Source organism: Diaphorina citri, unplaced genomic scaffold (assembly GCF_000475195.1).
Source record: "Diaphorina citri unplaced genomic scaffold, Diaci psyllid genome assembly version 1.1 scaffold1082, whole genome shotgun sequence".
In the NCBI taxonomy this organism is placed as follows: Eukaryota; Metazoa; Arthropoda; class Insecta; order Hemiptera; family Psyllidae; genus Diaphorina; species Diaphorina citri.
The window spans coordinates 74,140-86,591 of NW_007378511.1; the positions used below are offsets into that span (position 1 = coordinate 74,140).

General features: G+C 37.7%; 1 protein-coding gene across 2 annotated transcripts in view; it reads left to right on the plus strand.

The window, feature by feature from the left end:
• LOC103514103 (extensin-like) overlaps positions 1–12,169 on the plus strand; it is a 15,968-nt gene extending 3,799 nt beyond the window's left edge. The window contains exons 3-5 of one of the 2 annotated variants that reach the window (XM_008478968.3): positions 5,103–5,194; positions 5,284–5,344; positions 11,231–12,169. In XM_008478968.3, coding sequence (XP_008477190.1) covers positions 5,103–5,194; positions 5,284–5,344; positions 11,231–12,077 — 1,000 coding nt within the window. In that variant the 3' untranslated portion in view covers positions 12,078–12,169. Of the gene's footprint in view, positions 1–5,102; positions 5,256–5,283; positions 5,345–11,230 lie in introns of both variants that reach the window. The other variant, XM_026827163.1, reaches the window with a different exon arrangement.
• The last annotated feature ends 283 nt before the right edge of the window (positions 12,170–12,452 follow it).

Genomic DNA, 12,452 nt, shown 5'->3' on the forward strand with positions numbered 1-12,452 from the left:
ACGCTTGATGTGGCCTGTGGCGTGGCATGCCCATCCCGTAGTTTGCCTTTCGTCAGATGGGCGAGAAGGGGCACAATACTTCCCATTTAGGTGCTGGGTCAACACGGGAACACCAGAAAGTAACCCGTTGAAATATTTGCAATCGAAAAACGAGTACAAATTTTTGTCGATGGTGGGATTCGAACCCGGGACCTTCTGCATGGCAAGCAAGCGCGTTACCACTGGACCAACCGTGCCCCCAAAACTTAAAAACAATTTAATTTAAAACTTTTAGGCTGAACACCCTGTATGGTGCTACTCAATGGCTCCAACAGCCATGACTAATCCCCTGGTCCAAAGGTCATGGACGTCATGGTCTGAAAGTCTGGTAGCCGGTGGTCACACAGACACGTGTTTTTTTTTAGAGGTCTCTCTCTTTCTTTACCCAGGTGAAGATTTCTAGATACATACCTAGACCCTAACCCTAAGTATTACTTTTACCAGCTCTTGGTAAATCTGATAAGCTGACGATCTTTTGATAAATAGCCAGCTGAGTACTCTGAAGTTACAAGCTGTGTTATGTCTAACAGCTGAGTACTGAAGTTACAAGCTGTGTTATGTCTAACAGCTGAGTACTGAAGTTACAAGCTGTGTTATGTCTAACAGCTGAGTACTGAAGTTACAAGCTGTGTTATGTCTAACAGCTGAGTACTGAAGTTACAAGCTGTGTTATGTCTAACAGCTGAGTACTGAAGTTACAAGCTGTGTTATGTCTAACAGCTGAGTACTGAAGTTACAAGCTGTGTTATGTCTAACAGCTGAGTACTGAAGTTACAAGCTGTGTTATGTCTAACAGCTGGTTTACACGAGGCCAGTGGGTATAGTCCCGTTACTGATGGCTGATGCTTGAAAACACCACTGACGATAACATATCAGTCCATTTGGATAGAATGCCCAACTGAGCACATGTAGTCTGTACAGCTAAAAATCCGGCATTTCAGTCCATTTCTAGTGGTCAAGTTCCGTGACATTTGACAACAGCTTTTCTGTAGGCTGATGCTTGAAAACACCACTGACGATAACGTCCGCTAACATATCAGTCCATTTGGATAGAATGCCCAACTGAGCAAGTGTACTCTGTACAGCTAAAAATCCGGCATTTCAGTCCATTTCTAAGTGGTCAAGTTCCGTGACATTTGACAACAACTTTTCTGTATTGAATGATAATTTGAAAATTACTAACTTTCTCAATTGTTAATGTTAGTCTGGCTGAGGGACTATAAACAGAGAGTAGATCAGCGTCTAGCTAGGGGACTATAAACAGGGAGAAGACTAGTCCAAATTTCCTCATGCTATATCAATAGCAAAGGTTGAGTGCAAAGGGCATCCCACTCGGAAAATTTTGTTTAGCCAAAACCAGTTGGCCTCAAAGCGATCACTCTAAAGCTGATTGAGAGGCCGACGGCAAACGCCGACCCCATCTGAACATGGGAAAAGGCGAAGAAGAAGAAGAAGAAGAAAAAGAAGAAGAAGAAGAAGACTCAATTGTTAATGTTACTGGACACCAGTGGTGTTTATAAAGGCCAGTAGCTGGACTGTCTACTGGTCTCGTCTAATACACCCATGAGTTTCAAGTATCAGTATCAGAATACAGCTGTTATCAATGCTCTGCTCTACTCAAGTTCTAAGCCAGGATTGCTTGGATCAATCTTATAATAAATCGGGTTATGAAGTTCAATATCTCGATAAATCCATAACTTGAAGTTCTAATCCCCTGTATGCTGATATGGTTTTTGCTGAACTAATGTCATATGAGCAAACTTTTTAGTTAGGTGAGAGTCTAACCTAACTGCACTATTAAGGGTACTTGAATTCTCATAAACCGTAGGTACCTATATAGGTATTATGAAGGCGAAATGTCAAAATCATTATCATCTCATGTTTTTGTTCTTCAAAGAACAACAACTGAACAACAAGACAACAACCGAAGAACAACAAAAAAAGTTCTTTTTTCTTTAGTCTGGCAATGAAACAATTTCATTCTCATTGCACTCGTATTTACGTAGGTACTTTGGGTTTTAATTTACGTAGTACCTACCTACTTTTGTTATATACTTAAAGGTATGTAAGTATGTACCTATGTCTCTCCAAACAGTTTAAACTGCACTACTTGCAGTATTTTTTAAATCGATTTATCTCGGTACCTATCTAGAAGTCGTAGAAGAAAAAGAAAAATTCCGTTGGTCCTCATTTTTCTTGCTCTACGAGTTTGGAACATCATTCAAATAAGCGCAACTGATCTATTCTATTCGATCTTCCTTCTCACTTTGATTTCGAGACTTATCGTCCTGAAACTTCCTTACAGCTCCTTCTATCAAACCTTTAGCTATTCAGCATTATCTGTGGCTAGGTCGAAAACGACCTACAAATACCTAAAACTTTAATACATAAATCGATGTTGTTGATTGTTCGGAATCAAAATTTTGATTGTAGGGCTGATAAAAAATTTAGTCGTACACTAATAACCATCTAGGCACACCCTACCCTAGTGCCCAATATCTAGATGACTATCAGGAAAGAATCCGTCGAAATAAACCAAATTGATTGCCTTGGTATACCTAGTCTGTTGTATGTTATTGGTTATTGAAGGTATACATATACATAGTTACTTTGGTATAGTAAAACATAATAGATATTAATAACATTTACCAATGTTCACAGACATCCTAATTACCAACCTCAGTGGTACAGTGGTTAGCGTGGTGGTCTTCGGATCTGGAGGTTGGTGGTTTGAGTCCACGTCAAGTCAAAAAATTTAGCGTAATGCATTAAGCGGGGAACGACATTTGTGACAAGCATTTATGCTTAACCCAATTAAAATTCCTTTATTAATAAAATCTCGGTAGGTAGGCAGGTATACATACGCCAAACTCATAATAGGCATTCTAATATTGAGATTTCACACCTAAAACGTTACCTACCTACTCACATTCGAATTCGGGGAAAGGGACGTTTTCCGTCTCATCTTGACAGCATACATGAATCCCAATCAGCTAGATCTTTATATTTCTACAAAATCTTATAGGCGATTGAATCATGTACCTGCTTTGTGTCCAATAAAGCCACAAAATAAATCCTTATTTCGTCTAATTGTATGCATTATTGGCAAATCAGACTGTAGACATCGTCCTGGTATAATCACCATTTACAGATCTATAACGAAGAACCTGTCTTCTAAGTTAGGTACGTAGACAACCTAGATCTATTTTAACATGAGGATGATTTGGATCAAAACTAGGTATAGATATCTTCAGCTTTACTATATTATGTAGAGTTAGTAGACCAGCCATTCTCAACTTTTTTCCCCCCACGGGGCCACACTTACGAGTGTTCCAAACTTCACGTGGCCTGCAAAAAATACATTGGTAACAGGCCCATCAGGTGCCGCCATTGGTCGCTACTCGATTAAAGTATAGCTACTCGATTGTCCTCACGTGGCTGAGTGAAGCCCTAACTCCAAAGCCGAAAAAACATTTACCCCCAGCTTAGTGTGATACTCACTTTTGTGATACACACGGTGTGCATTCAGCGGGGAACGACATTTGTGACAAGCATTTATGCTTAACCCAATTAAAATTCCTTTATTAATAAAATCTCGGTAGGTAGGTACCTACATACGTCACATAATAGGCATTCTTATATTTCATACTTAAAACGTTACCTACTTACTCACATTCGAATTCGGGGAAAGGGACGTTTTCAGACCCATATTGACAGCATACATGAATCCCAATCAGCTAGATCTTTTTATTTCTACAAAATCTTATAGGCGATTGAATCCATGTAGGTACCTGCTTTGTGTCCAATAAAGCCCATAAGGACGAAATGAAGATTTATTTCGTCCAATTTCGTCTAATTGTATGCATTATTGGCAAATCAGACTAAATCAGCTGGTTCTCTCGGAAGGAGAGTCTGGTCAGTGCTTCCTTAGTCATATTATTCATAGGGTATTTCCTTACAGTACCTAATGTTTCCAAAGTAGAACATTCTATTTACTATCCTGGCTCCTGCGTACGCGTTCAAATCGTTAATGACCAATTAGTCAGAAGCAGTCTTCCTTCAAGAACAATTAGGTACCGAAATAAAACAGTACAACAAAAAAACGTCTCAAATATCTAAAATTGATAATTTTCTGAGATATTGCTCCTAAATTGGTCTCATTTTTGTTTAGGAAATATCTAAACAAAACGTCTCAAATATCTAAAATTGATAATTTTCTGAGATATTGCTCCTAAATTGGTCTCATTTTTGTTTAGGAAATATCTATTGTAAATCAGCTGGTTCTCTCGGAAGGAGAGTCTGGTCAGTGCTTCCTTAGTCATATTATTCATAGGGTATTTCCTTACAGTACCTAAGGTTCCCAAGGTAGAACATTCTAACTATCCTGGCTCCTGCGTACGCGCTCAAATCGTTAATTACCAATTAGTCAGAAGCAGTCTTCCTTCAAGAACAATTACTGAAATAAAACAGTACAACAACAAAACGTCTCAAATATCTAAAATTGATAATTTTCTGAGATATTGCTCCTAAATTGGTCTCATTTTTGTTTAGGAAATATCTATTTTGCTCTCAGGAACTATCGTTCTCTGGACTTTACATAAAGAAACGTGGGATCTAATTGTCAAATTATTACCGGAGTAATACTCTCACTTCAATCTGAGATCTACGTCGGGATCTCGAGATTCTAACAATTATTATGAATGGTCTTCCTGAATAACGAATGTTACTTAACGGAGGATGTTATTGTGTATTTATCTCATGTAATTTACAAGTCATATTTACCTATGAAAAGAGTAAGTTGGTTTAGCTCATATAGGTTGTTGCTTTGCTATAAATTGAAATCATTATCACCAAATATGTAGTTATTATGCAGGACCATAGCCAATGCGAAATAACAAAAAAATTTACAAGTCATATTTACCTATGAAAAGAGTAAGTTGGTTTAGCTCATATAGGTTGTTGCTTTGCTATAAATTGAAATCATTATCACAAAATATGTAGTTATTATGCAGGACCATAGCCAATGCGAAATAACAAAAATTTTCTTTTCTTTCTGTTTTCAGACACAATGAAGATGGATCTTACACTTACGGCTACGAAGGTGGTGATGGTAGTTTCAAGATTGAAACCAAATCTGCCAACGGAGAAGTAATGGGTAAATACGGATATGTCGATGACAGTGGCAAAGTCAGAGTGATTGAATATGGAGCCAACAAATACGGTCCGCCAACGGAGAAGTAATGGGTAAATACGGATATGTCGATGACAGTGGCAAAGTCAGAGTGATTGAATATGGAGCCAACAAATACGGATGCTCAGTTGGGCATTCTATCCAAATGGACTGATATGTTAGCGGACGTTATCGTCAGTGGTGTTTTCAAGCATCAGCCATCAGTAACTGGACTAGCCACTGGCCTCGTGTAAACCAGCTGTTAGACATAACACAGCTTGTAACTTCAGTACTCAGCTGTTAGACATAACACAGCTTGTAACTTCAGAGTACTCAGCTGGCTATTTATCAAAAGATCGTCAGCTTATCAGATTTACCAAGAGCTGGTAAAAGTAATACTTAGGGCCTATAGGTATATGTAACTTCAGAGTACTCAGCTGGCTATTTATCAAAAGATCGTCAGCTTATCAGATTTACCAAGAGCTGGTAAAAGTAATACTTAGGGTTAGGGTCTAGGTATGTATCTAGAAATCTTCACCTGGGTAAAGAAAGAGAGAGACCTCTAAAAAAAAACACGTGTCTGTGTGACCACCGGCTACCAGACTTTCAGACCATGACGTCCATGACCTTTGGACCAGGGGATTAGTCATGGCTGTTGGAGCCATTGAGTAGCACCATACAGGGTGTTCAGCCTAAAAGTTTTAAATTAAATTGTTTTTATGTGAGTGTAATTGTGTGTATGTGGAAGACACCCCTATCCCTCTCCTAATCCTAATCCTAATCACATATTTTTGTATTTTTTTTTTTTTTTCTTTTTAATATTTAAACATTTTTTTCCTAATCACATATTTTTGTATTTTTGTATTTTTTTTTTTTTTTTTTTTTAATATTTAAACATTTTTTTCTTCTTTTTTTAATATTTAAACAAGGTTTTTTTATTTACATATGTTTAAACTATACCTATGAAATATATAAGACCTTGTTTAGACTGCGGGAGTAAAGGGACTTTTCAGTCTCATTCTGGAAGGATAAACAAGGTATATTCTATTCTATTCTATTCTAATTAAGTAATTATTTCTCTTTCTGACGGAAATACAAGATTCTTCTCCATTCAAAGTTATACAGATTTATTCACCTTGTAGTTGTAGGTAAGTTGTAAACATAAGAAGATTTAGTTAGGTGTACTAGATAGGTACTCTAGTTAGGTATTAAAATAGTAAAGCTCGTAATGTGTATTTTAATCCATTCTATTATACTTTGCCTTTATGTAATCCGCAGTGGATCACTGACATCAGGCCCTATTTCTGGAAGAGGCCTATTCTAGGTTCAAGTCCTATTTATCTCGAGCCCTATTCTATCTGAGGACCTTCTTTAACGCAAGGCATTTGGAAATTGCGAGTTCTGTTGCATGAAACAAGAAATTAGTCGGTAACAAGTAGTAGGTACCTATACCTACTAGTTTTTTTTTTTAATTTGGTGTCCCTATTGATTTTTATAGACATTTAGTTTGGTTCATTGATATCTATTTTGGACATTTAACCCAATATTGGAATCTACTTCCTATCTTCAAATCCTCCATATACATACCTACCTCTCTGAATTTCTGTTTCTTTTATGGTCTCATCTATTTGATCTGCCATTGTAGTTGGAGTTTCTAAGTCTAGGATCTTAATTTCCTAGATTATTTCTGGTTTTCAGCATTGAATTGATAGATGAATGAAAAATCGAACGTCAAACTTCGGAATCTGTGAATTTTTGAAACGAAATCCGTCAAACTTTGAATCTCTTTGCAGGGATATCCTCGAAAGCAAAGAGCTGATCTCGAGAATGGGTTAAATGTCCAAAATAGATATCAATGAACCAAACGAAATGTCTATAAAAATCAATAGGGACACCAAATTAAAAAAAAAAAAAAACTATTAGGTACTACTCGTTTCCGACTAACTTCTTGTTTCATGTAACAGAACTCACAATTTCCAAATGCCTTGCGTTAAAGAAGGTCCTCAAATAGAATAATGCTTGAGATCAATAGGACTTGAACCTAGAATAGGCCTCTTCCAGAAATAGGGCCTGATGTCAGTGATCCAGTTCGGATTACATAAAGGCAAAGTATAATAGAATGGATTAAAATACACATTATACGAGCTTTACTATTTTAATACCTAACTAGAGTACCTATCTAGTACACCTAACTAAATCTTCTTATGTTTACAACTTACCTACAACTACAAGGTGAATAAATCTGTATAACTTTGAATGGAGAAGAATCTTGTATTTCCGTCAGAAAGAGAAATAATTACTTAATTAGGCCTAAAAAAATAAACCCTAATTATGTACCTTTATTTATTTTAATTACGTACCTTATTATCCGGAATAAAACCATTAAAATCAATGTCTTTTCCTTATTATGATCAATCTCAACTTCTCCATAGAAAGCTGTTGCTAGTATCTATTTCCCAACTTGGTAGTAATTCTTTGGACAAGATTTTGCGGAATGCGAAAAGTGAAGTTACCTATTTTATGGGTTAATTTTTGTCCGATTAAAGATTTGCTGTAAGAAGAACTTGACAGGATGTTAGACAAGGAGGTGTTGAAAAGGAATGTCTTCAAGGAAATTAGGAGGAAAATAACCCTTCGCTGACCGCTTCTGTCAGGGATGCTTTGAAGGCCTAGGGATAATTAGGCCTAAATAATCATAATTATGTACCTACCTTTATTTATTTTAATTACGTACCTTATTATCCGGAATAATACTATTAAAATCAATGTCTTTTCCTTATTATGATCAATCTCAACTTCTCCATAGAAAGCTGTTGCTAGTATCTATTTCTCAACTTGGTAGTAATTCTTTGGACAAGATTTTGCGGAATGCGAAAAGTGAAGTCACCTACCTATTTTATTGGTTAATTTTTGTCTGATTAAAGATTTGCTGTAAGGAGAACTTGACAGGATGTTAGGCATAGGAAGTTTAAATTCGGGTTATACGAGAAGCCCATTCTAATATCTCCTGACCATTGAAGGAATTGGACAACAAAACTACACCAGTATTAGGTAGATAACAAAAACTACATCAGTTCCTAGTTTCCTACTCACATATTCTGTAACACGTATTGTTGCACTCATTACCAATGTTCACAGACATCCTAATCTCAATAATGAAATCTGAAATGACTATGAACAGTATGCTTAAAAGCTCGTATCGTGCTGGTAACATGTTACCAGGAACGACGAAGCCTATCGACCGGTTTTTGGATAGTAATATTTTTACAAGTTCTGAATCCGAACAGAATTTTCTACAGTTTAGTGGAAAAAGTTTTCTACAGTTTAGTGGAACAAGTTAACTTAGTTAGAAGAAAAGTCCACTTTTAGGGATTTCTCAGACATTTGATCAAGTTGCATATGGGTCCTGTAGCATCTCGAATCGAAAGTCTCTAAAATTCATGAAAAATATTTTTTTTTCTTGGTTTTCTTGAAAGTTATCAACATTTTAGGCGATGTCATTTCTTGAGCGCCAACACAAAAGTACAAAAGTTTAGGTGTGACTACACGGAACATCCTTGATTTCTTGTGCTATAATGCTTATAATATGTATGTTCATTTTCCGTATGATCTACATATTAGTTCAGGGTTTATCTAGAAGTGCAGTGTTTACATTGGTTACAGTCATATCCTGCCCACTCTTATCATAAGTGGTGATGTTGTTGTGTACTGGGAAATCAATGGTTTTATTGGTTTTTCTTACACTTGATTGAAGACTCGGTGACTTTGTGAAAGACCATTCTATTAATTGGATTGAATGGAAAACGAATCTTATCTACTTCCTTTACGTTTGTTGGTTGGTTTTCGTTACATCTTTCTTTCTTTTATTCCACGAACTTTCGTTGCTGAAAGTTGCCGATCATCCTGATGAGTATATAGTTTTGTAAGCTGCTACTATGATAAGTTCCATATGTATTATAATTACAATGATTTTCAGTATAATCCTCAAGAATATATTTCCATCCGATGTGATGCTTCTCTTCCCATGTTCTTTTTCTATGGACGTTCAAGCTGTAAGGTGGTAGTGTTTCATCTAGACTGATCTTAATCTTGACCATGACGTCACAGAGTCTTCTTCATTACCAACTCTCTCATCATCATCCACGGGGCTTTCTCTGACAAGGTCTCTTATCTCAAGTTTATTTTCTTCACGCACATCTTGTTCATAGATTAGCAGCGTTGTGTATCAGTGTTCCATAATTGCATCCTATTTCGTTTCCTGCATCGCGTTGTGTCTCATTAAAATCTCTGCCTAGTGTTGAGCTTTCAGTCCGGTTCAAGAAAAAGCGCAATATCTCGTAATTATCATCTTGATCAGGAGTATCAGGACGTAAAATCCTCGTGTGATTATTCAAATTCACAACTGATTAGCCGTACTGAGAGCGTTAATTACAGGTATGGTGAGTCTATTAATCGATAACAATTAGGTAAGAAGTTCATACATAATGGTGTTTGGAATTTCACATGTAAATCAGGGACTCGAACCACCAACCTCCAGATCCGAAGACCACCACGCTAACCACTGTACCACTGAGGTTGGTAATTAGGATGTCTGTGAACATTTTGGTAATGTTATTAATATCTATTTTGTTTTAATACTATACCAAAGTAACTATGTATGTGTACCTATACCTTCAGTAACCAATAAAATACAGACTAGGTATACCAAGGCAATTAATTTGGTTTATTTTGACGGATTCTTTCCTGATAGTCATCTAGGGCACTCTAGGGCATCTAGATATTGGGCACTAGGGTAGGGTGTGCCTAGATGGTTATTAGTGTACGACTAATTTGTTATCAGCCCTACTATCAAAATTTTGATTCGGAACAATCAACAACATCGATTTATGTATTGAAGTTTTAGGTATTTGTAGGTCGTTTCTGACCTAGCCACAGATAATGCTGAATAGCTAGAGGTTTGATAGAAGGAGTTGTAAGGAAGTTTCAGGACGATAAGTCTCGAAATCAAAGTGAGAAGGAAGATCGAATAGAATAGATCAGTTGCGCTTATTTGAATGATGTTCCAAACTCATAGAGCAAGAAAAATGAGGACCAACGGAATTTTTCTTTTTCTTCTACGACTTCTAGATACCGAGATAAATCGATTTAAAAAATACTGCAAGTAGTGCAGTTTTAATTTACTGCAAGTAGTGCAGTTTGGACTGTTTGGAGAGACATACATACTTACATACCTTTAAGTATATAACAAAAGTAGGTAGGTACTACGCAAATTAAAACCCAAAGTAGGTAGGTACCTACGAGTGCAATGAGAATGAAATTGTCTCATTGCCAGACTAAAAAAAAAAACTTTTTTTTGTTGTTCTTCGGTTGTTGTCTTGTTGTTCAGTAGTTGTTCTTTGTAGAACAAAAACACGAGATGATAATGATTTTGACATTTCGCCTTCATAATACCTATACGGTTTATGAGAATTCAAGCACCCTTAATAGTGCAGTTAGGTTAGACTCTCACCTAACTGAAAAGTTTGCTCATATGACTTTGTTGCTCGCTAGTTCAGCAATAACCATATCAGCATACAGGGGATTAGAACTTCAATTAGTTATGGATTTATCGAGATATTGAACTTCATAACCCGATTTATTATAAGATTGATCCAAGCAATCCTGGCTTAGAACTTGAGTAGTGCAGAGCATTGATAACAGCTGTATTCTGATACTGATACATGAAACTCATGGGTGGATAATACGAGACCAGTAGACAGTCCAGCTACTGGCCTTTATAAACATCACTGGTGTCCAGTAACATTAACAATTGAGTCTTCTTCTTCTTCTTCTTCTTCTTCTTTTTCTTCTTCTTCTTCTTCTTCTTCGCCTTTTCCCATGTTCAGATGAGGTCGGCGTTTGCTCGTCGGCCTCTCAAATCAGCTTTAGAGTGATCGCTTTGAGGCCAACTGGTTTTGGCTAAACAAAATTTTCCGAGTGGGATGCCCTTTGCACTCAACCTTTGCTATTGATATAGCACAAATACGGTTTCCAGCCATCCGGAGAAGGCATCACTGTCCCACCTCCAAACTTGGTTGAGGAAGTCACAGAAGTACCATCCAGAAGAGGACAAGGTCAAGCTGCGGATGAACCTGTTGAGTACGACGAACAAATTGTTGAAAAGCCTAGACCACGTCCACTAGCCAGAGCTCCTGCACCCAAACCTTCCTTCAGCAGACAACCTCAACAACAGTTTGCTTCTGCAAGCTTCCAGTCAAGAGATAGTCTCCTTCAAGAAGAAATTGATCCTCAGCAAAACACAGCCCCCGTCCAATTCGTTAATCAGGATCCATCACCTCCCAGACCACCTCCATCTTTCTCCGCTCCTCCACAATCATTCTCAGCACCTGCCCCATCATTCTCCTCTGGATCTTTCTCTGCATTCTTGACCTCTGATAACGCCCCACCACAAAGACCAGCACCTGCTAGAGTTCCTCAGTTCAGCAATGCTGCCCCCGCCCCTCCACGACCACAATCATTTGCCAACGCTGCTCCAGTCCCACCAAGACCACAATCTTTTGCAGGTGCTTCCCCAGTCCCACCAAGACCACAATCTTTTGCAGGTGCTTCCCCAGTACCACCAAGGCCAGCAGCCTTTGCAGGCGCTTCTCTAGTTAGTACAAGTGAAGACAGTTTCCAATCTCAACCTCAATTCAGACCTAGACCAGCACAAGCCTTTTTCCAGCCAGCTCCTCCATCTTTTGGCCCACCTCCAAGACCTGTTTCTAGACAGAGCTCTAGCAGCATATTAGACCAACTTGCTCAAGATTATGCTTTGCCTCAGGGTGGAGCTCGTCCTCTGCATGACATTACTTTTGGTGCTCAGTAATTCTCTCTTGATATCCTTTTAGGAGAAAAGTCACTTCATACATATTGTACATAATCATAGAACTTTGAAACTAAATTTTTGTACAGTAATTAGCTTTTTTGGTTCATTTCATCCTAAATTAGCCATGCTGATGCAAAGTAGCAGCTCTATTCTTGTGCAATGAGTTGTGGTTTTTGGTTTGTCAGGTTGGCAAGGCGAGAGAGGGGCTCTGTAACATTGAATTCTTTGGAACAAAGCGTTTCGAGCTCTAAGGATACTGAAGATAATCAGGCGTTCACATGAGAACACTTGAAACTTGAAACCAGTGGTGGAGATGACAAACTACTATTAGTCCAGGAAGAGGTGGCTGCTTGCGCATGTCCGCAGTGTCGAAAG